The sequence below is a fragment of the Nothoprocta perdicaria genome, unplaced genomic scaffold (genome assembly GCF_003342845.1).
Source record: "Nothoprocta perdicaria isolate Ctin4 unplaced genomic scaffold, notPer1 scaffold_15, whole genome shotgun sequence".
NCBI lineage: Eukaryota > Metazoa > Chordata > Aves > Tinamiformes > Tinamidae > Nothoprocta > Nothoprocta perdicaria.
Genome location: NW_020454649.1, coordinates 5,947,630 through 5,972,222, shown reverse-complemented (window position 1 = coordinate 5,972,222; position 24,593 = coordinate 5,947,630). Strand labels below are relative to the sequence as shown.

At 35.0% G+C, this 24,593-nt stretch overlaps 1 protein-coding gene across 6 annotated transcripts in view; it reads left to right on the top strand.

The window, feature by feature from the left end:
- The window catches only part of MRVI1 (murine retrovirus integration site 1 homolog), a 42,600-nt gene extending 20,318 nt beyond the window's left edge, over nucleotides 1-22,282 (top strand). For 2 of the 6 annotated variants that reach the window (XM_026034714.1, XM_026034713.1), the window contains exons 3-21: nucleotides 615-715; nucleotides 2,237-2,307; nucleotides 4,502-4,675; nucleotides 5,512-5,589; nucleotides 5,996-6,045; nucleotides 6,486-6,527; nucleotides 7,475-8,074; nucleotides 10,288-10,366; nucleotides 12,050-12,170; nucleotides 14,068-14,098; nucleotides 15,256-15,396; nucleotides 16,208-16,339; nucleotides 17,057-17,198; nucleotides 17,866-17,915; nucleotides 18,949-19,056; nucleotides 19,403-19,470; nucleotides 19,879-19,998; nucleotides 20,847-20,978; nucleotides 21,670-22,282. In XM_026034714.1, coding sequence (XP_025890499.1) covers nucleotides 615-715; nucleotides 2,237-2,307; nucleotides 4,502-4,675; nucleotides 5,512-5,589; nucleotides 5,996-6,045; nucleotides 6,486-6,527; nucleotides 7,475-8,074; nucleotides 10,288-10,366; nucleotides 12,050-12,170; nucleotides 14,068-14,098; nucleotides 15,256-15,396; nucleotides 16,208-16,339; nucleotides 17,057-17,198; nucleotides 17,866-17,915; nucleotides 18,949-19,056; nucleotides 19,403-19,470; nucleotides 19,879-19,998; nucleotides 20,847-20,978; nucleotides 21,670-21,913 — 2,484 coding nt within the window. In that variant the 3' untranslated portion in view covers nucleotides 21,914-22,282. The remainder of the gene's footprint in view (nucleotides 1-614; nucleotides 716-2,236; nucleotides 2,308-4,501; nucleotides 4,676-5,511; nucleotides 5,590-5,995; nucleotides 6,046-6,485; nucleotides 6,528-7,474; nucleotides 8,075-10,287; nucleotides 10,367-12,049; nucleotides 12,171-14,067; nucleotides 14,099-15,255; nucleotides 15,397-16,207; nucleotides 16,340-17,056; nucleotides 17,199-17,865; nucleotides 17,916-18,948; nucleotides 19,057-19,402; nucleotides 19,471-19,878; nucleotides 19,999-20,846; nucleotides 20,979-21,669) is intronic. The other 4 variants (XM_026034718.1, XM_026034715.1, XM_026034717.1 and 1 more) reach the window with 4 other exon arrangements.
- The last annotated feature ends 2,311 nt before the right edge of the window (nucleotides 22,283-24,593 follow it).

Sequence of the window (24,593 nt, the reverse complement as noted above, 5' to 3'; positions counted from 1 at the left end):
TCTCTCTCTCTCTCTCTCTCTCTCTCTCTCTCTCTCTCTCTCTCTCTCTCTCTCTCTCTCTCATATAAACTGAAATTCATGACAGTTCCTTTTGTCATTTAATTATACTTTTTAGCTATATATTGCAGCTTTTTTTCTGATTAATGGAAAAAAAAAGTAGGAAACTTTACATTTTAGTTTTTTTACATCTTTGTATAGTGCGAATACAGTTAGCAATGCACTTACTCAAGCAATCCTTACATTCTAGTGTTGTTTAGAGGTTTATATGCTCAATCCGGCAACTTTTATACATACTTTTTTACTGTTCTTTCATGCATTCAGCTCTTATTAGTTCCATGTTATATGTGTATTTCGGTAGAAGAGCAGGCTTGTACATGAGAAATCCATTTTGATGGATACTATTCTGAAGATTGCCTAGACGTTGCATGCTTATTGATTTTAGCCTGCATGCATTAAACCTTTGTAAAGAAAATGGATATTCCAGAACTCCTTGATTTCCTCCTAACAGTCTTACGTATAGGCTTCTAATTCATATTTTGTTTAGCATAGGAAAATATTCAGTGTTTTGAATTGCTGTTTTAACTATATTTTTATATTTCTCACCCGTAATTCAGGATACTACTGGTGAAGTGGCAGCAAACAGTAGACCTTCTATTGTTCTTCCAGAGAATGCTGTTCTACCAGATGTAGAAACTGATAAAAATCTGGTTAGCAGGTACTGCATAATATTTTACCAACCTGTATGTAAATTGCACGGTAATTGCAGGAGCTGTTTTGAATAATCTCCTTTGCAGTGTATATCATATTAAAATATTATTGCTCTGTTTGTAACTAGATCATATGTGTTTGCATTTTGACAATGATTTTTGCATGCAGGAAAGTAGGATGTGATGGGAATATAATTAATATTAAAATAATAGTTTTCTTTCCATTTAGTTCTAATTCTGCCATCACAACTCAGTGTTCTTTAAATTTACATTGTTTTCTAAACTTTCAAGATAGTATAAGCTGCAACTAAAAAATGCCTATTATATTTTTTTCCTAATTTGGATCAAAGGTATAATTTTTGAAATCCATTCTTCTGGAAATCAGGTAGGGCTCAGTGAAGAATTAATTGCTTTATCGGGTCCTTTTGCAAGCATATAATGGTGTATGCTACAATTTTCTGTCACTGCAAAGAAAACTATGAGCAGGACACAAATTAGATAATGCCTAAAACTCGTTTCCATGTTTTAACCTTTACCTATTCTATGAGCAACTGAAACTAAACAAAGGCAAAAAGAATTCTCCTGAACATCTCCAATGCTTTTTTAGTACCCAGTATCCCAATGTTCCAAACATCTGTGTGCTGCTAAAATTACTGAAATGTGCTTATAAAGAAAGGAAATGTGTTTTTTGTGAAAACTTAGCACATATGACAAGGAGGGAAATCATTGTATTGATGTATTATGTATTAAAGCTTTAATTTATAGACCTGCCTTTAGACTTAAAACATGAGAAGCCAACCACAAAGTATTAATAAAATCCACACTGTAATTTGCATTGTACTTTGAAATATACTGCGCTAAATTTCAAGAGTGTTTAAAAGCCAAAACTATGACAAAACTGCTTAGAAGCAGTGTTATTTGCTAAATCATCATGTAATTTTTGGCAGCAACTTGAGACTTTCACTTGGTTTTGTATCTAGAAAGTTCCCATATTGCTGTTGATAGCTGTCAGCAAACCTAGTGGTCATATAGGAGACTAAAATTATTTGAAATCTAAAACTTAGTTAGGAAGCACTAGCATTTTATGTTGTCTGAAGACTGTCATTGTAATGTACTGTATTTACATGAATCTTAAGTTGTGATTGTGAACTAAAGAAGTTCTGAGAAATCAAACTTGCAGTATATGAACTTTTCAGCAAAAGTCAAAACTTCCTACGTTTGAGAGCAACTTTTGTAATTTGCTTTCTTGTTTTCTCAGTTTTTGGAGATGAAAGGAATTGCACCAAAATAAATGCTTATTTTGGCTCAGTTTGGACCCCAGTGAATGGGATTTAGTTTTAACTGGATCATTTTAATGAAAGATATTTCATTTATGCATGGAAAACTCAAAACTTTCTAACAATTTTTAATTTATTTATTTTTGATCAAGGACAAGTACTCTCCCTTTTCACATTAAATGCTTAAAGAAGAATAGTGTTGCTTTTTAATGGGTATGGGGCATATAAGTTTTACCCATTCTTTTCCTCTAGGCCTCGCAGTCCTCATCGGCGACATTCGAACCGTACCAGTAGGAATTCCAGTAGTTCATTGACTTCTGTTGGTAAGAAGTGAATTTTTTCATTTAAACTACGATCTCTTTTTGGGGAGTGGCAGGGGGAGAGAAAAAATACCACATTCAAGATCTGAATGTAGGGTCTAATTATACTGACTGCAGCTTCTCTCCTGTATATGCTGTCTGTAATACATGTGCAGGAAAAACTGCTAGCATGAAGAATTGTCATTATGAGTTTATGGTCGTAAGTGGATTGCAGGCAAGTAGATACAGGAGTGTCGGTGGTGTTACTTTCGTAACGTTGTTGGCTTCAGTTTTCAGCTTCACATCTTTGAGAAAAAAGCACGTTATACCACCTTAAAATTCTGGTTGTATGCAAAATACTGTTTAGAAATACTGGTTTTGATTATTTGTGAGCTAATGTAATTTTTAAAGGAGAGTATAGCAGGTATAGAAGTCTCTAAGAGGTGTTTGACTATCATATTATCAGATTAGACCTTTAATGAAAATCAAAGGATTGTCTTCACTTCATCACTTTTCTAATGTGTCTCCTACTACACAAGTATTCTATTGGTTTTCCTGTAGCTAAAGAGCATTTTTTTCCAAGGGGAATAAAGATGTGGATGCAGGTTTGTGAGTACTGCAGACTAACAAATACTCTCATTCTGTTGAAGTTGGTGGCAAAGCTCCCCTCAGTATCTTTGTGTCTGGATTGTTACTTGTCTTCATTTACATATTTTCTGTGAAATGCAAATTGAAGAAGAGAGTGTCTATTTATGCTACTGCATGCAAGGGATGGAGGAATAAGCAGGAGAGCTCCTCTTGAAAGGGAAAATGGAAAAAAAAAGAAATGGAAAACTAGGATAAAGCAAAAACACAAAAATGCAGTTGATAGGCAAATATATTTTGTCTGAAATAGACAAGTATTTTCAAAACCAGTGCTGTTGTTTTGTTATATTCAGTGTTATATGTTTATGTATCTATTATATATCTATTTATATATGTAGAGAGATATTTTAATACATGTATGTATGTGTGAGCTACCTAGACTGTTGTTGAGGCTAATATATTTGACCTTGTACAGACTGAGCACGCTCTTGGTGGTCTGAGTTTATCAGTTCTTGTAGATCAGGTAGGGTTACTAGTCTCTAGAGTTTATCAGTCTGTGAAAGACTTGCATGCTACATTATCAGTATGTACTTTTCCTTTCTTTGGTCTGTTTTTGGGTAACTTTTCCTGTACTAACCTATAAATACCTATATAACCTACTTGAACATCTCTTAAGGGCCTTTCTGACAACAGGTGGTATTCCCTACTTTAAGGTAGCCTAGAGAATTGTAAAAATTGTTTGAAACTTCTATTGCTTTTAATTTGACTGCCAAGGAATAGCGGATCCTTTTTCCAACTAAAAAAAAACTGTCCAGGAGGAAGCAAAGGACTAAACCCAAGGTTTAGGGGGAACTAGGAGAGTGACTTTCAGTTTGTGGTTGTGGATTACATCTAATGTACTGACATAAATGGCCCCGAGGAAAGGAAACTCACTTTTGCTTTTTAGCATTCTTAAATGCTGTTTTTTTAGCAAGTGCATTTGCAGTTCCATTGGAAAAAATCTTGAAAGTCTGCAAAATTGCAGAGACGGATAACCCTGTGTTTTGAAGCAGCCTAATAAGTCTCAGGTTTTGGCTATTCAGCTTCTGTTGCCTGATACTTTACCAGCTTTAATATTGCTTATGCATTGGTGGAAAAAGTCATTCTAGCTGTATAGAATAAAATTTCTGTACTTCAATATTTGCAGCTTACTCTATAAATGATTTGATGGATGTTAATATTAGTTTGCATAGATCTTTGCCAGGTGAGTTGAAAAGACTTCAACCCTGGAAAATCAGGCATACAAAACTCATGAGAAGGGTAGTTGACAAAGGAAATGCCTCCTGAGATTCTAGCTGAGACATTTTCACACTGCTAACTTAGAAAAAAAGGAATTATGGGAATACATCAGGAAAAGCAAGTTTTAGATATGAATATTTCCAATTCTGGTGACTTAATCTCAGTTGGTTACCTATGTCTTGAAAACCTACTCTAAACTTGAGAAGATAACGTTAAAAAATGAGTAGTTGTGAAGATTTAATTAATGCAAGCTCAAAGCTGAATTTATAGATGTGTTGTATCTCTTGCTGCTCAGAAATGTGCCAGCTATCTGCATATACTGTGCACAACTCTAATTCTGATGTCTTCTACCCAGACAACACTGGTCATGTGTTTGATCTGGTAAATGATCAACTGCCAGATGTCAAAATATCTGAGGAAGACAAAAAGAAGAATCTTGAATTACTAGAAGAAGCTAAGAAAGTGAGCGAGAGGTTTCTAATGCGCAGAGGCAGAAAGTCAAGAAGTGGCCCTCCTGAGTCACCCACAGGTAGGTGCAGATTCTGAAAACAAGAGTTGATGTTCTGCTTCAAAGATAGGAAAATGCACCAACATGTTCTGTGTTCAGGGATACATACTCCTCCTTAATTTGAAATTCTCTCAGGTATCACTCTTCACAGATTCATTGTAAAACAACGATGACTAATCTCTGTGTAGATGTAATGGGAAAAGACTGTAAGGTTTTCAGGTGCCTGGATAACATTGCAACAAGAGTGCATGAAGTATTTCTATTAGCTTCTGGGAAGTTGATCTAAATTTTCTATTTTAGATAATTTTCTAAATTATGATATTTTCTGAAATGATAGTTTTCTAAAGTATATCAGGAGTATATTTTATACACAAAATGAAATGTTAATGGCAAAATATTGATATTTCCCAGTGGATGTAATTACATAGATATTCTAAATATAATCAGGCTAGATCAACTTTAAAAAAATTTGAATAAATAGTTTTGTTCTATAGTGCCAAATGAGTTTACAATTTTTCCTTCTCTCAAAGTGTTTGCAAAACTAGGACAAAAAAGACTTTTATTTGCTTTTGAAATGCCACTTCATTATTATGTTTGTCCCTCTTTGGAGGGGCGGTGCATACAGCCTCATTAAACTGAGAGAAACGTATTTCAATAAAATTGTGTTAGTTTGTCAGATATAAGACTTCAAAACCTGTTCTAAGTTCTTCATCAACTAGACAAGTAAAATGGTCTATCAAGCTGCAGACAAACATATGGCTTGAACTGGGGTCATATTTTAGTTGAGTTTTAAAAACTCAGGAACAACAAGCCTAGAAAACAAAATGACCTTTTGTTTTGTCTTTGTTTTAATGAAGCAGTTTCTCCTACGCTTAGTCCTAAAGTTTCACCAGTAGCATCTCGGAGCAACTCTCTCTCTCTTCCAGTTCCATCAGGTAAATATGGATTTACAGGCTCATGCAAGACTCTTCAAAACTCACCAAAATGCGTTTTTAGTATTTCTTGAGAAGTCAGACCCTATAAAATCAGAAATGTCTGCTCTTGAGTACAACAAAGCTTATGAATGCTAATATGAACATTATCCATTTTATATATTTTCAATATTGTATTTTTGTTCCTATGATGAAACTAGGTTTAGAGTTCTGTATTTTTTTGTCTTTTTTCAATAACTGAAGCTTTTACAACCATTCACATACTATATTTTATGTTTTATTTTCCCTATTTTTATATATTCTGCATTTAAGTGCTGATCTTCATGTAGTATATGGGTATGTCTGTATGTGTGTCCAATGAATTGTTTAGAAAAAAATATCAGGACAAATTATATATCTGTCTTTCCAGGATCTGATATAGGTACAACCACTAGCGTCGAGTCAGTGTCTTCAGGGCAGGTAAGAAAAAAAAAAAAAAAGAATATTTTCTGCACAATATGTAGTACAATATCCCCACCACCGTATTATAATTTACTATGCTATTCATCCCTAAGTCAAGCGGAATATTTTCATTATCATTTTGAAAAATAACATTGACATGTTATTTTCTGTCAAACGAGAGGCTAATAAATGTTAAGTCTGAGGACTAAAATGTGATAATGAGTGTTGAAGAATTAGAGAACTGTGAAGAACAGAAAAAGGGGAAGATGGAATATTATGCTAGTCTATGGGGAGGATAAATCCTGACAAATCTTCATGAATAATTATTACAAGCAATGTAAAAAATATTAAGCTATTTAAAATTCATTCATTAACCTTCATGTAAGATTTGCAGCATAGATGTAGGGAAAAAAATCTTGTAAGACAAATAACTTCTCCCACTGCCACTTTTTTGCTAGAACAACAGGATTGTGAAAGATGACGACAAGCAAGCTACAGAGGTAAGCCTTTTAAGAGGTTTGTCTGTTGCCTGAAATTGCTGACAGAGGTGCCATTAGCCAAAATATAGACTATAACAAAGCAGCCAAGGTTGGACATATGCTTTGCTATGGAGACTGTAGCCAAATTGCAGCCCATGCTAATGCACACAATAAGCTTTTGAACTATTTGCATGCATCTGTTCAATACACTTGCCTCAGTCATCTCTGCTGTCTCACAGTGAGAATGGGAAGAGAAATATGCTACCATCTGCCTTGCTCAGCCCTAAAGTCTGAGAGCCTTGTCTCTGAATTCTAGCTCTTGTATTGTTAAAGCTGCCAGTCCTATGCACCTAATAAAACATGCAAATTATTTATCCCAAGGAACAATAAAAGAGTGAAGAATAGACTGTAATATAACTAAACTTCAAAATGTCAGAGCACTCAAAATATACAGTATGGATTGATCAGAATGTTGAAATCTATATTAATGATTCTTTCCTGTGGCATTCAGTTATATAGAATTGAAAATACCGGTAAAAAGACAAATAGAAAGGGACACAGAGACCTCAGAAACATGAAAGGAAAATAACAGTAGGTGTACAAGCCCATAATTTTTTCTCTGGGAAATGAGGGTCTAATAGAAAACTTAATTGAAGATAGGAATCTGGAAAGTTAGTGTTAAAAGATACAGGGTTTAAGTTGTGTATTTGAGCAGACTTCATATTGAGATGATCAGTAACTTGACTACGTGAGACTGTTATAATGGACTCTGGAATGGGAGAAGGTGATTTCCAAGATGGAAAGAAGAGATTGACAATTTTTTTCAAGCAATGTTTAAAAATCACTTCTCGTCAGCAACACATAGTTTAAAAGCAAATGATACTAAAGGAAAATAGTTCTTTAAAATGAAAATCTATCTTTGGGACAGGATAAAAGAGAAATTGGCACCTGTTTCACTTTGTTTTCAGAATGCTGCAAAAGGATTAATTGATCGAAGGCTGAATGATCAAAGAAAGATTTCTCAGGGGAGATTGCTTCCTCGTTCTGCTGGTTTTGAAAACTCCAAAGAGAAACTCTCTGAACAAAAAGAAAACTTTGATCCACGTCAGCATATGGATCCTTTACCTAAATCCTCCACTGCAGGTAGTGATTGTGGCAGAATGTCTCTTAACGCTTCCATGAATGTGTGTGAAAGTGAACTAGGAAAACCATTCCTCAAGAAAGTAAAAGAAATTGATGTTCCTTTAAGAACCCACTTACCTGGACCAGGAATAGGAAATATAGACCAAAAGCTAAAAATTCCTATTCCAGAAACTAGGGACCATAAAGTTTTGTGTAAACCTGAATTTAAAGTGTGCGGACTCCGTCCTCCTCTGCTACGAGCCGTGTCATGGGATAGCTTGGAGCCTGGACAGAAAGATAAAGCACCTTTTAAATTACCATCTGAGGAAGATAAAAGCTTTCCTGTTGCCAGTAAATCTGGCAATCAATTAAAAGCATCAGCATTCAAAGACCTCCAAATCCAAGTTCAACCTGTGCGAATGCAGAAACTGACAAAGCTCAGAGAGGTGAGTCCTACTTAGTTGTATCCTGTTTCAAAAATACTTTTGTATCTTAACCACTTTCAACTTGCACATATCAGTTTTATCTTTGAATAATGTATGCTAATGTAATGGGAAACTGCTTTAGCAAGATCCTACGCAGTGTTATATTTTTCCTTTTGCAATTTTAGTAAATTGTAAACTGTAGCTAAATTCTATGTAATTACTCTGTTTCTTAATTCTGTTCAAAATTTTATCTCTTCAATCACGCATTAGCTATAGTCTTACACGTGCAGTTTTGACCTCTAGGCATAACTATCATACTGGTGTCCAAGACTAGCAGAAAGATAACAGAAAGGTGAGCGTAAAACACAATACATATTTTTTGGATAGTGTGCCTGACCTATAAGCAGGAAGTTGTTTATTAGTGGTCATGTCATTTATAAAGCATACTGGGAAGTAAAATGATCTATTTTGATTTCTAAAGAAAAATTTAGATCTGAAAAAAAAATCTTTCCTTCCTGAGGATGTAACAACAAACATCTTGTAAAGGGGTACTTATGTTTTGCATTTCCTTTTCTCCTGTGTACTATGTTTTTACTGCTCCTTCAGAATTGTCCTTGAATCCGGAGGCCCTCACATCATACTGGTTGATTGATAGATTTCTGTGTGAGTGGGCTGAGACCTGCATGTAAGCAGAAAATTTTAACTAAAATTAGAAAACCACTACTATACACTTGTTTAAGGACTTAAGCCCTTGCATATCACATCTTACTTGTAAGTGTTCTTTGGACTTAGAAATTACTTTTACTTGGTACACTTTTCTGGTTTTGAGTCTTGTATACTGCCTAATATTCTACATCCAAGGGCTGCAGTGCTGTTCAAGAATATTGGCCTTTGCAGTAAAGCTAATCTGTAAAATCTCAGAGGAAGGGATCTTGCTTTTTTCTTACCGCACATTCTCAAAAAATGTCTGTGCGTCAAATGTTCTAGAGCTGGTGTTGAAAGCAAGAGTAGTTAGAGGATTGCCAGACTGACAGTTCCTATTTCTTGAAACTGTGAAAAACTGTCAGCTTCATGATGAATGAGCTAGATAACAAAATCTAAAAATGATTCTATTAAATAATTGTCTGAATGATTGATGAAATTAGGAATTAAACCCTAACAGTATTGAATTTAAATGGTATTGAAAAAACTGGAAATGGTATGAGATGATTGCCCTGCAATGCAAAGCAAACACACATGTATACAGCCGAAAGGACCTTTAAAGGGGGAGCGGGCGGGAAAGCAATAGCTTTAGTTCATAACAGCATAATAGGAATATTTTCTCAAACCTCTAGGAGTTAATATTTCGAGATGAACACAATGTAGATATATGCAAGAAACTCCATTTGTACACTCAGGTTACTTCACGTCCCTTATACTGCTTGGGAAAGGCAATTCAGTCATTCATCTTCTCCTGTTTGCATGTTTTGAGTGTACAGCTACTGCAGATTTTTTTACAGGTGTTTGAGCCATGTAACTTTGAATGTCCTCTAAGTTGTTAAACACAAACAGTGATTAGAACTAGAAAGCAAATGCAACCTGAGATATAGTTCAAGTTAAATGAGATTTAAACTCTATGTCTAGAAGGAATTGTCTAATTCTAAAAAGCAGGTGCTTGTGGATTTTAAATAGATTTGAGAATATGAAAGTAGAAAATGAGATGATAGGAGAAGTTAGGAAACAATTTAATCCTCATGAGTATGTTCTTCCTGCCTATCATGAATGGTGTCAGAGTACAGGAACAGTGAAGTATTAATTTGCAGCCACACCCTACCAAACTTGGGTGTGAATAAATCCCACAGAATAAGTCAACAAAATGTCAGTGTCACATATCTCCTTTTTTGAAATCCCTGACACTCCACCCATCTCTGTACTACTTGGTCATTATTATAGCTATATTCAGCTTTTTCATTTACCCAATAAAAATCAATTCTCATATGAGTAATCAGCATATTCTAGAAATATCTATTTCTGTTACCATAAATTTTGCAAATTAATGTACAACATTTCAAATAAAGCATGTCTAATCGTGTACTTGTGTATGAAGATGTGTGCATATATAATGCAATATAACATCTAACTATAGTTTAATATGAATATCTACATTATGTGTATTAATGAAAATGAATGTTTTTCACATAGCAGAAATCTCAGGTGTCTCTGCTATGTTTAGAAATGTTACTTTTTCTTAACAGGAGCATATTTTGATGAGAAATCAAAACTTAGTTGGACTTAAGCTTCCTGAACTTAGTGAAGCAGCTGAACAGGAAAAAGGTAGAGTATCACAAAGGTGAAAGGAATGATTTTATTAACCTGTGCTTTCCCCTAATTTATATGCAGGATGGAAAAAAAAAGACAATCTTGTTCTTGTGCAATTGTAGTACTAGTTGTAATGAGACAGTTGTGGGTGTCCCTTCTGCAGAGGTTTCCTGAAAGGAGTGCATCTTTCCATATTGAGTCTGAACCAGGGGTAGAATCAGTTACGTGGCTTGTCCCCCAAACTTGTCAAATCTTCTGGAATCTAAAGCAGTTGAAAGTTGGATAGGCAGAGATTCAAACCCCTTTCTACTCCTTTGTCCTAACCTTATTCCAGAGTCAGAGCTTTGGAGTTTCCTGGTTGGCTGCTGCCATTATAGATCTTCAGTGAAGTAAGTTCTTTACACATGAGAAGTCTACCTCCAACTGGTGCTATATTTCGATTTTACTATTAGTTTGACTACATTCACCTGATCTTGAAAAGGTGACTGGTCCATCATCTCATATACCAGCCCAGAGCATCCCTCTTGCCCTGTTTAGTGCTCTAACAGGGAATAGCATGGAAGGATACTGCGTGAGAGGTGCAATGCATTGTATTGTGACTGTACTATGTGACTGTTTCATAAGAGCTTAAAGTTTCAGTTACATGAGGAGATGGCACAGATATTGCAGCTCATATTATCTCTGAAAAGAATTTTGTCTTTAGTCTGTATAAAACAAGATTAAAAGACACTCCTTGTCCTCTTCCTCTATTTAGTGATTTTATCTTTGGTTTCTTAGATACGGTAGCATTGTTCTTGGTACTTTACTAATATATCATTTCCAAGAATTTTGTCAGAGGACTGCGTCAGAGTGTAAAGCCATTGTCATTTCACCAGTTTGCTGTATAATTTTGGCAGATTTTAGCAGATTTTAAACTTGTAAGTTGTAAGTATGGTGTTATCCAACTTTTAGCCAATGTCACATGAGTGTCACAAACCTTTTTAAGGCAATTGCTGTTTTAAGTGTTAATCAGAGAGCTAAAGGTCAGCTCTGTCCTCAATGGGGAAAGCAAGTGAGCTATCAAATCTTCTGTTTAATGGATAGGGAGACTTCCTCAAATTGTCATGATAGCCACTTGGTGCTTTTTAACTAAAACAATTTGCTTAAACAATAGGAAAGGAAAGAGACAACTGCTTCATTATTACTATCATAGTTACTACTACAAATTACTATTACTATGAATCAAATATACAGGCTTCATCATGTTTTATTCTCAATGTCAAATTATTGTGATCATCCTAGTAAGTCCTGCATTGCAAATACAGAAGTTTACACTGGTGAAATCCATTGGAGATGTTGCATCGTTAGGCAGGCTTTTTATGTAATACATATAAACGTATTATGTTCTTTCTGCATAAAGAAGGACAATTTTTAATGGTGTTTGTGTTGTCATTGCTCAAAGATAATAAAGGCAGTAAAGAAGAGATGAGCAAAATTTCACTACGTACAATAAAATAAGTAACACTTCATACTAGGGGATAGGGAACCATTCATTGTGTTTCATTTTTGCTTCCAGGAAATCAGGGGTGAAATGGCCATTGAGTTCAAACAGGCCACAGTTAGGTTGGTAGGTCCCACTTAGTTGTGAGGTACGTGCTTTATTGTTAATGCATAGCTTTTCAAATGATAAGAATATTTTTTCTCTGAAAATATGTTTAGGCCCTTCACCTCTCCCCTCCCCCACAGAGGAGGAAGAGACAAAGAGCAGCTCGGATGTCATGCCCAGCATTCCTGATCTGTTGCTGCGAAAACTGCGGGTGCACAAATCTCTTCCCGGAAGGTAAAAACGTCATCAGAGGCAAAAAGAGAGGATCTGCTGAGAGCACACTAATGGTCTCCAGTGAGCTCCCAAGCTGCAATTCCCTTCTTGTCAGAACCTTATGAACAGAGAATCTGCATCTTAAAATGCACTGTGCAGATTTTCTGAAAAGTGAGAGGAATGCACCGTCTTCCACTAACTGGACACTTTAAGAAAAAAATGAGTTCTAAAAATTAGGGGGGGGGGGGGGGGCAAGTTTTAGCCCTAACTTGCATCCTCCAAGTACGTATTTTTACAGATTTTTCTATTGGTCTGACGTCTAGTTTTCAGGATTGCTGTCACAGATATAAATTCATTACTGAAAATGTTAGTATTTGTTCCCCATTTCCAAAAATAATCAGACCAGATAATGCCTTCCAATAATAACATTTGGAAGTGTGAGGATTCTACAGTTTTTTTTTCTGTGAGTTTCCCCATGATGATTTTTCAGTGAAATTTGTTGCTTTAAAAAAATCTACTTGGAGAATCTCTGGTAAGTGTGGGCAGTCAGCTATTAGTAGAGGTTGCTTATACTTTGCTGTGGTTCAGCAGTTTCTTGGTTTCCACTTTTGCAATCTGAGTAGAGTGTCTCTATTACAGATGGGCTGCCGTGCAATATCTATGACCATAATTTGAACCCATAGCTAGAGATGCACCATGCAGTGTAACTAAAGCAAAGGAGATCTCTATCCTATACTCTTCTGAGGTGGAGTCAGAATAGACCATATACCTACTAGACATTTGTCCAAACCTTTAGAAATACAAGTATTCCCTCTGACCTTACTGTTATCTAAATGGCATTTTTTTATGATAGAATTTAAGTTAAGTTTTCCTTCTGGGAGAGATTTATGTTTAAAACAACACACAAGTCTACAATTAGTGTTTTGCTTTGACCCAAGAAATACAGGAAGAAAGCTGAAGTGAAGCATTCATCGCTACTTGCCTTTCATACTTTGCACCTTAACATCGTTAGTTATTGAACAAACTTTCTTTTGCACTACATTTACTAATTAGTATATCTGTGTAAAGTATCTCTCCTTGCTTTCATGTCAGGTACCAATAGGATGCAGCTAAGGTTCTTATTATCGTAGAAACTTCTTTAAGGGAAAATGGGAAGTGAGGAGTGTCTTTAAGGGAAATGTGTTTGACCAAATCTATTTCTAGTTTCATCTGTGCATTTTTGCCTGATAAAGATCAATGGACTATGATAATTTGAAACAAAGAGGTTTTTTTGGTGTCAAACAGATGCTCTCTGTGCAAGTGAATGAAATAACGAACACTTTTTATGGGAGACTTGTTACATACAAACTTTCATTGAATGCATAAGGTGAGGAATCTTAGAGACTATTACTCATTGTAATCAAATACAGAAGAATTTACTAAGCAAGTACAAAATAGGCAAATAATGAACTGGCTTTGAAAATCATAAAATATATCTTGTGATATCATCAGATAAAATTATTTGATAAATAAGATTGCTTAGTCTATTGAACAAGTGCATATTTAACTTTTATCCTTATTGTACATTTGAGGTTTCAACTGTTAGCAGAAGGAAAACAGGTAAAGATAATAAATCACTAGCAATATCAAGAAGATGTCTGACTTGCTCTTTTGCTCAGTTTTTCCAATAATGTAGATCTATCTTGCAGACTTCCAAAAACTATAATGTTTTAGTCAATATACTAGTGATACTATGCTCCTAAGTAGTTTAGATTTAACAGGTTGAGTTTAATTAGTTAAATACTGTTTTTGCAATAAAACAAAATATTTAAGAGGATGATTTTTTAAGTTTTTCTTTTAAATTAAGTTATTTAAATCTGTGTTTTTTAGGGCTGAATGTTATTATTAAAAATATCAATTATTTTGCTTTTATTTCTAGCTCCCCTCCACTTACTGAAAAAGAAGTTGAGGTAAGTATGGTCTTAATTTTAGACCAGAAAGGGACTATTGCTATATGTTTTGCTCTAATCTGAATAACGCAGTCTCTAACTCATGATTGATTATAAATGGATTGATTTCACATCTTTTAGTGATGAGGATTAAACTTTGTTCCTCAACAAATTACTTCAGTGGTTAATTTTCCTTTCACTTGCAATCTGTGACTATTTTCAAATCTGAATTTGTTGCTAAAGGGGATTAAGCGTAACCTAGGTTATGCTCATGACTTAACTGCACTTTTAATTCTATATGCCTCAGTGCATACTTGAAGTTTAAAGTGGTTATTGGAAGTAGATAATGGGATTCTTTTTACCAAAAAATATTCCTCATGAAAAGAGATCTATCAAATTAACAAGTGTAATTTAATGAAAAAGGGCCATTGCCCTGTACAACATAAATTTGAGGAAAAAAAACTGAAGAGTTAGGAAAAAGCAAATTGCATGTTTTTGTAATCTTAATAAAATATAAATTCACTTTGCAAAGTATTATATATTTAAATTATTAAATTTGAAACTAAATAACACTATGTTCTGAGTTGATTTACATTTTTGCTTTTAGCCAATGGAAGTTTTGGGAAAGTGAAGAAAAAGATCTTTATTTACATAGCTCCAATCACATGGAACTATGGGTGCCTTGTACTTTGTAAATTATTAATCCTAAGAAATAATACACCTGGTAAAGAAACACTTTTTAAAAGCAACATTCAAGAGAATAAAAATGTTAACACTTAATCTTTTGCTGGCTTCAGTGGTAAGTGTTTATCTCTAAGGTAAAACAATGCTAGTGGTGAGCTCATCCCTGCACTTCCTCTGCATGGACTATCTGTTTAAAAACCTTGGGGACCCTTGGAGGAAGTCCAGCTAGAAAACATCCATTGTGGTTATGATACTTCCCTCATTGTGGATACGCTGCTCCACTGATCTTCCAGAAAAGCATTCAGGAAAAGACAGCTACGCATTTATTCGTATTGTAGAGGAAATAAGGAAAATTATTCCAATTATTGTTCCAATATTTCTTTAAGCACCAACATTAATGAACTATACTGTGTATGTGAGCCACTATTTGAAATCTTTGCATTTCAGTCATGCTACTTTAATATGCCATTTATTTATTTTCTTAATCCATACAGAATGTGTTTGTGCAACTTTCCTTGGCTTTTAGAAATGATAGTTATACATTGGAAGCTAGAATTAACCAAGCAGAGAGAGAGAGGAATCTTACTGAAGAGAATGCTGAGAAGGAACTGGAAAACTTTAAGACAGCCATTACGGTAAGAAAGCAAGAGTAATCTTTCTAAAGTATAGCAAATGTGTACATGCATGTGCATACACACATTTTTAATATGTGACTGAGCTTGCTTGTACCAATTGTAAGTTCAAACCCAAACTCCATTTCCCGCTGCTCTAGCTCATTACAGAAAAGCCCATGCTACTCTACTGAAGAGTACAAAAGTGTTTTCTTCCACAATGGACCAAAAAAAAAGGCAACATAAGGAAATTGCTGTACTGCTAACACAATGAGAGAGAAATAGTGTGAATTTTCTGTTCAGTTCTTGAAATAAGACTGTGGCAAAATTACGTACATACAGCTGCTGTTTAAGGCCTAATCTATAGTGATAGGACCAACATTTAGCAGTAAATTTGGGGTGTCCAATTAGGCAAGATATTGAAATGATTTTAATCTTATATCAAGAGATCTGTAGCTTGAAAAAATTCTTAAGGAAGGTAGTAGAAGGAAGTAAAGTCAACAATAACGATTATTTTTTAATCTGAAGGCCAGGTTATGGCCCTGAATATTTTCCTTCTTACCATATTATAACTCTCATTGTAGCTGTACCTTGCTCTGATACTCTTTTTAGCAAGAATATTATAAATGTGCACACCCTGATAGCTCCTTTAAAGGTGTGCCTGCAGCATGTCACAAAGCACCATCCTGAAACAGCATCAGCACTAGCATGATTATTCCTGGGGCTGATTTCTCCACCTGCAGTTTTGATTAGACATGTCTAAGCAAAACTGAGGCCAGCTCATTTGAATTTAAGGCAGCATGATGTCACTCTGACATATATATTTTAACTTCAGTCTTCAGCTGCCTTATGGCATCACTGTGAACACCGAGAAGCTTACCAGAAGCTGCTGGAGGATATTGCAGTGCTGCGTCGCTTGGCTGCTAGACTCTCTAGCCGTGCTGAAATGGTTGGAGCCGTCCGCCAGGTAAGAATATCCCAGTGTGTAACTTGCATCCTGGCTGCACACACTTTCACCCATATCTGCATGGACCATGCTTAGCCCTTTGAATTTTTTGTCATTTTTACAAATCTATGATATTTAATCATAGTATCAGGTAAGACATAGTTTCAGTGGGGAAATACAATTCAAACAGGAGAAGTTGATCCATGAAATTATTCAACATCTGTACAATAGGAGCAGTTATGTTGTTCAAAGCTATGTTCATCATAAGAAGTATTTTAAAATCAGTGGAACAAAAAGCAAGAATGGCTTTTGAGTCAAAATCTCATCTAAATCAGTAACTTGCCTTTGGCAATAGCTTATGTCAGACACCTGAAAAGCATACAAGAGCAGAGAAATTATAAACAAGAACACAGCAATACCATCCCCAATTCAAAACTGTTGCTTCTACCTACTAAAGCAAGTAGGCTGATGTCAGTGACTAAAGCTTTTGACAGTTCAAAAACAAATGTAGAGCTGCTGCTTAACAAGAACACAGGCAACATACAAGATAAACAATGATGTTCTCTGGATATACATTTGTGTTCTAAATAGCTTAGAGTTTTTATTTTGGAGGTACTGGTATCTCTTTATGAGCGATTATTGTAGGCTTATACCCTGAAGGGAATATAGACCAAGAAGCATCTTACCTGTTTGAGAAGTGTAGAAGTTGTCTGAGTGTTCTCTCTTGTTTTTGCTTAGGAGAAGCGTATGTCAAAGGCAACAGAAGTGATGATGCAATATGTGGAAAATCTGAAAAGAACATATGAAAAGGATCATGCTGAGCTAATGGAGTTTAAGAAACTTGCCAATCAGAATTCTAGCAGAAGCTATGGTGCTGCTGGTAAAATAAATAATTAAAAAAAAGAAAAAGGGCAGTTTTCTATCTAGATAGAGAAGTGTCTAGTGCTATTTATCATAAAAAGTAACATGAATCTGTTCTGCAGAAGTAAATTTCAAAAATGTATGATTGTAACAGCTAAGATGCTTTGTATTTTCAAATGGTACTTAATGCTGTAGTACAGTAGTTTAAAATCAGTTTAGAATCACTTATCAGATCAGATAGGATCCAAAAATGTTTGTTTGGATTCTTGTATATATGCACAGCCTATGACTTTTTTTGTACATCTACCTCTGAAATGACAGATGCTGGCAAAGCTTTATTATTGAAAAATTTTATTTACAACCTTTACTAGGTTGATAGAAACTGAAGTTTCAATATTTTTTCATTTGGAAAAACTGGCTTACAGTTTTTTCTGTATAGTCTAGTCTGTGATCTCAGTAAAGATGATAATGGTTTTGCTTTGTGCAGGTACTACAATTTTCTACAGATGTAATTGAGGCCTGAACTGTATAACAGAAAAATAATCTGTCACTGTACATGGAATATAAATACAGTGTACTTGAATTTGAAATATAAGCAAGGATATGTGTTTATAAATACTACTCATACGATTTGTAGATACTCCTATAGTCTAAGATTGTTATTTATCTGCTGTTTTTTAATGCAGAAGATGGAGTACCTCGGTCATCTAGATCCATGTCCCTTACTGTTGGCAAGGTAAAATGGCAAACCAACCTAAGAGAATGTTTTCTATAGTGAAATTTCTTTGTCTTTCCACATTCAATTTTATAGTTAATGTTCAAAAAATAGTCCTGGCAAGTTCTCAATTATTCTTGTAACTTAGTGCAAGTCTTGGATACTCGATTAAGAATGATAATAGAAAATAATGACAATTCTTGCTATGAAGTTGTAAATAATTGTGGAGCTTCTGCATTTAAGAATAATTCTATCCCAAGCCACATACCTGTGCTACATGAAATGGTTCAGGCCCTATGCTTTGCTCTGGTTCTTCTGTGAGTATTGAAGCTGAACTCTTAGATCTAAGCTTTACTATATGATTGGGGGGGTGGATCTCTTAGATCTAAGCTTTACTATATGATTAGGGGGGATAACTATAACTATATGGTAATTATGATTACTATATGATTATATAACTAGTAGGTACTTATAAAGGATATTCATTGTCTTTGGGAAAGGTAAGCAATGTGGCATGAAGCTATATAGATATTTGTAAACTCAAGAGTGTGGGGGAGAAGGCTCTGTTCTTCGGGGGAGGGAACGGATGTTTTTGTTTCTCTAAGTAATATGTTGTTATATAATGAATATATCATAATGGGTACATAGCAAGAGAAGAGTTTCATGTGCAGCTTCATTATTTCCTGACATTGTGACCTTGGCATGTTTCCCAGGACGATTGTACATCTGACTTAACAAGATAATAGTTTGTATCAGTTCAGAACATATCTATTGTGTGACTTGTACAACTGGGCTTTCTGTGTGAAGGATAAAGAGCTTTGTCCCTGTACAAGCAGCCATTTCTCACTAAGCACATGCCATTCCAGGTAGTACTATAGGAAGGAAGTCTGGGGAGAAGATCACAACACTAACTGTCCTTTATATTAATTTTGCTCTCAACTCTTTTCTCCCAAGAAATTCATGCTAACATTAACTGTTCTACTGTTAACCTGTAGAATTGTTCTTCTGCCTACCTTGTTTTATGATGGAAAAAAATATATATTGTTTATTACAGAACATGCCTCGGAGAAGAGTCAGTGTTGCTGTTGTTCCTAAATTTAACTCGTTAAACATTCCTGGTCAGACGCCAGCAGCTTCACCTATACCTTCAATGCCATCCCTGGTAAGTAAAGCCCATAATTTAACATGTCACCTTTTGTCCAAAATCCTTTTTGCATGAGACTAAGCTATTGTTTGTGGAAAAAACATAACCCCTTTCATTGATATTGTTTATCTAGGGAAGAGGAGTGGTCAAAGGTAACTCCTATTGTGTAAGGACCTAGACTTTCAACATTTATTGCCACAAAACGATCACCTTATTACGGTAGACAGGCACTGCAATGTTAGTTATTTTGAGCATGGGGTGGGGGTGGGGGAACCTAGAACAGCACACCGAATGCCGTTTTACTGAAAACTCATTTGAAATTATTTCATGAGTGTAACTTTTGTTGCCATCTTTCAATTTACAGTCAGAATCTCCCAATAATGGAAGGAGCAACCCAACATCTACTCCTGTTCTGCCAGCACTTCTAGAGAAGTGAGTTTCCTCTAGATCTTTTCAATACCCATTAAATCCTAATATGAGACAAAAATGTCACTCTGAGGAAATTATGCTAAGGCATGAGGTATTGAAGACAGTGACATAATATTGACTTATGTTACCTGCATTTTTCTATGTAATCTTTGCTCCTTTTATCTTGTATTACTTGGTGCCATTAGTGTGTATATGCCATTAGTGTCCATGTTCTGTCAGGTTTATTTGTGTTGTCATAATCCAGTTTCCATTAAAGCTTCAGGAGTTATTCCAAGGGTTTATGTAGTACTGCTTTTGAAACAAAATAGTTATATGAACAAGCAAAACAGAATTGTTCTGCTGGAGAGCATGTGTATCTACAAATTTCTGGAATACTCGATGGTGATTTCACTTTATCTTTCATCTTTGCAGTGGAAAGTCTAATGGAGAGGTGGACTGTGAAAACTCCACCTCTGTGTTAACACAGAGCGGATTGGAAGAGATCAGTCCTGAAACTAAAGCAAAGATAGAGGAAGAAGCATATAACAAAGGGTGAGAATATCATAAATACTGTAAATTTGTAAGTGTGTGTTTTTAAGAGCTGTGCTTTTAACAATATATTTTTAAACATGAAATGAGTAATATAATCAATCCCAGCCCCAAGAACATAGCCTTCATTGGACCAATGTGGAATCTTTCTTCAGCCAACATTGTTCATTGTATTTGTAGTGATTCACTTTCATCTGTAGTAGTAGTTAAACTGTTAGATAAAAGTCATGCTAGAGGCTGACTTGGGTGGAAGTTATGTTAATAATAATCAGCTTCATGGAAAGATGAGCTGAAGCAACTAATTAAAATGTATTTTTCTGAAAAGTGAATATGGGGGTGAATAAAGAGTAGACATTAACTTTCGCAGTAAAATCATGACCTGTGACAGCAATGTGGTTTGCACAGCAAAGTTTGAAATAACTAAGTTTTGCGATTTGTCCTTTTCCAAATGCCACGCAAGGAACTTGTGAAGAGCTCTTTTCTATGAGATGAACGGAATAAAAATTTAGATTTCATACTGCAGAAACCAACAAGTCATCTATCTTAAACATTGATCTGCATTTATACTTCAGAAATAAAAAATCAATACAAAACAAGCAAGAGGTCATTCTGCTATACAATACTCAAAAGTTGTGTTCTGTTGAGAACTATAGCCTCTTTTGCAAGAAGATAGATTTGGTAACAGAGCTAATGTAATCTTTTGCAAGTGGTTTCTGTGCAGAGCATATTCATGGCCTCTTGCTCATTTTGAGTGTTGCAGCATCTCTGCTATTTGTATTTTACTGCATGTAATAAATATGGTGCATGATGTACAATGTTCTAGACTAAGAAAAATGCTTTACCTGTTAAAGCTATCAGGAAGGCTTGAAGAAAACCAAAGAACTTCAAGAACTGAAAGAAGATGATGAAGAGACACCAAAAGAAAGTCATAATGAGCATGAAGAAAGTGAAAATGAAGATGAGATAAAAAAACTGAAAAGCAGGTGAGCCCATGGTGTAATATGTCTACATACTGATCTTTTTCCCTGTTTGAGGGACCAAACCAAGTCTTTCATGCTCTTATATTGACATTTTCTTCAAATCTATGATTTGAATACCTTCATAAAAAGTAGCTTTCAAGAAAATATAGTAACAAATTTACTGCATTTTAAAAGCAGAGACTTGTGTGTTGCAGAGGAATTGAAGACTAGCTAAAGAAAGTAATGTGTCCAATTCCAAGCTAAGGTAGGGATCCCTACCTGATCCTAAAGGAGAAATTCCAGGCTTATTGTGATTTTAAACATCTGTTAATTTGATATTCATCCTTTGATCAGAAGGATGGCCACCCCACCACCCCACTGTCAGTTGTGAAACTCCGTACTAGGAAATGTTTTATTTCTAATACTTTAAGCAAGTTATGAACTAAGTAGTATTTGAAAGATTATCAAATTGCAAAGTTATCCTGTTGTCAGACAGGGGAAACAGAAGTCAAGTTTATGGCTTCATATTTGTCTTTTGCTCTTATGTATTTTGCAAATGCCACCAGTGTTTGAGTTTGCAGCTGTTTTTGAAATACGCTAGCAATGTGGTTCTTCTCTGATAAAGTGTTTCTGTTTGAAAGAAAATGCAATGTAGAACTATGCAATTCCTCCAATTTAGAAGCTTAAAATCAATTTGTGTTTTTTTATTTTACAGCAGACTTGAAGTCATCATTAATTATTTACATATACTGTATCCCAAACTGTGTAAAAACTGGAATGTGATATGGCTTGTAGTGCCTGTGATAATCATTTTTTCTGTGGTGTTATGGATCTATCATTCATACAACTCCTGTGATGAAAAATCAGAGGGACCTGAAGGAAAGGCCAGCTGTTCTGCTGCCCAGCAGTATTCCTGGTGGAACTCAGGATTTCGGCATGAGCAACGCACTGAAAAATAAAGGAACAAACACACATGGCACCTGAGCAAGCACACATGTTAGAACACAGTTGTTAAAGGTAGTACTTAGTCATCTTTCTGGCTGTTAAATGTGATCTGTTAAGACACATGAGTTACTCTGCACAATCAGGTTTGGAGATGCATTGTGAGCACAGCTTGCCAAAAGACTATCTGACTACTTCCGTCTGTCCTGCTAATTGTAAGTGAATGATAGGAATAAAGTAGTATTGAATCATGATAAGGTCATGTCAGTAATTAGCAGCCACCAAGATATTTAAAATGAATCTTTACCAGGACCTTGACGTCTGTCTTAAGATTTTGAAGAAAATCAAAACCTACCTTTGCAGAGTTACTTTACTTTAGTAATTCCAGAATTTATTGATGTTGAAGTATTACTGACAGCTAAGTCATTTGGGTTTTAATAGTCTAATTTTTTTATTCACAATTATTGAGTAGAAATAGGCCTTTCGTAGAAGGTAAAATTGAGACCAAATGCATTGATGACATAATTTCATAAGAGAAATTATCTCTGCAATTATTTAAATGGAGTGCTATACAAATATATATGCATTTTACTATATACTTTAAGAGTAGGACCATCTCTTTATTGGGATGGGATACTCCACAATCTAAAATGAGATCTAGGTGGCACAAATTATATTGTCCAGTTCATCTGGTAATTTGATACACCAAAGCCATATGCTTTGTAATAAATTTTACCATTTTGAGTAGCAATACAGTGCATGAAGTTCACAGTCACTAATGATTGCAACAAAAAGTGATTACTGTCTGGAAGATGAGATTTGCATTCTTGAATGTGGAAGTTTGACAGGCGACCACTCTGGACAGACTCTGGCCTGTGCTGATACAGTGTATAGGTTTATTTTGAGATCTACTGCAGGCCACGGTACTGTGTACAGTAAAAACCTGCAGGTTACTTCCTGAATGAGAATAGGAAAGCAGTGAGGACTTTAATGAGGTCACTGCTTGTTCTTAGTATTCATTTTCAGAGTCTGGTGCAGAGTTTGTTGATATCGGGATACACCCTCAAAATTAAACTAGCAGGTCATGCTACATTAATCTCTTGGCCAGATTTTTTTGATTGTTCTGTCTGGGAATTGAAAGTTTTGAGGGAATTAAGAAAGAATGTGAAAAGTCGAAATCTTTAGAAGTAATTGCAAAGCAGTAAAGCTATTTGCAAAGCAGTAAAGACATTATCTGAAAATTCATGTCTAGACCTGAGACCAAAATGCACATCACGAAAGGTATGTCATATGTATCTGAAGAATCTCATTTCTGATTGAAGATGAATTCTGGTTTTTGTTTGCTATATGTTTGAATCTAGCCACAATATGAAAATCAATTTGACACCTGTTTGTACTCTTGGGTCTTGCATTCTTTTGGTACTTACCAATTGAAGGATAATGATGTTATGAAGTACTGTAGTTAGTGTCCAGGTACAGTTAATAGTCACTTGTCTTTTGATGTAAACATTGAACTTCAAGCTAACTAGCAAAGAAAACAGTTTTCTTAGTCAGAAATTTAATTCACATCTCACTAGAAACAAATATCCTGCTGGTGAATTGTTTGTTGTGTCCGTAGTCACATGTTTCTTAAGATATTTGGATATTATATGGAGAAAGGAAAAAATTGGAGTCTATTGCCACTGTTGAAGAAAAAGAGGAAAGAAAGAAAAAAAGGAAAATTCTACAAGCACTTGGGGATTTTCTTCTTTACTGAAATATTTTTTGAGGAACAAAAAGTGTTTGAGGAAGTTCAAAAAGGATCATGAGAAAGTGTCTTTTAGTAATTTGGCTAAAATTGTCATTGGTAAAGAATAAGACAGAACAGGCTTATTGCAGATTACCTCTTATCTGGTTCAGTTAGAAAGAAGAACTACTAGGAACTACTACTAGAACTACATACCACATACTTAACTGTTTAAAAAATAATTCTCAGTGACTCTTTGAACCCCTGCTTTTTTTTTTGAACCAGCTTCTTTGACATGCAAATCCCTAGCTATATTATTAATAACCTAAAAAGACAATAAAAATTAGTAGTTCTGAAAATTCAGATCCTTCAATGTCAAAAATCGGCATGTGGAAAATGTTAAGCTGCCTTGAGAAAGATCTTACAAGCCTAACATTTTCCACATGCCGATTTTTAGACATTGATTAAAAATGCCTACATTCAAATTAATTTATTCTTAATCACATCTACACTGATCCGAGTCCAACACCTTATTTTAAGCACATGAAGAATCTTATTGATATCAATGAGACTCTTCAAATCCTTGAGTTTAAGCATGCCATAAGTTATAGTGAGGTCAGTATCTGGACAGGTTCTCCATCTTCTTTTTGCAATTCAGCACACTGGCTTTTTGTAGACTTAGTGCAGAAAGGATAATTTAAGTAGTTGTGCCATTTTGAATGGAACTACTTATATAGCTAAAGTGAGTATAATTTAGCCATGAATTTATTAACTCTTATGGATAATGGACTGAAAGAGGCTGAGGATTTTAATGGAGACTGAAGCTGAAAATTAAATAGTTTATAAAAATATTTATAGATATTTTTATACCTATTTTGAGCAAAATGTCCAGCAAAAATAAGGGACTGCAGTGACTAACAACACATTAGTTTTGCTTACATTTTTCAATTAATTAATGGAAAAACCTACTG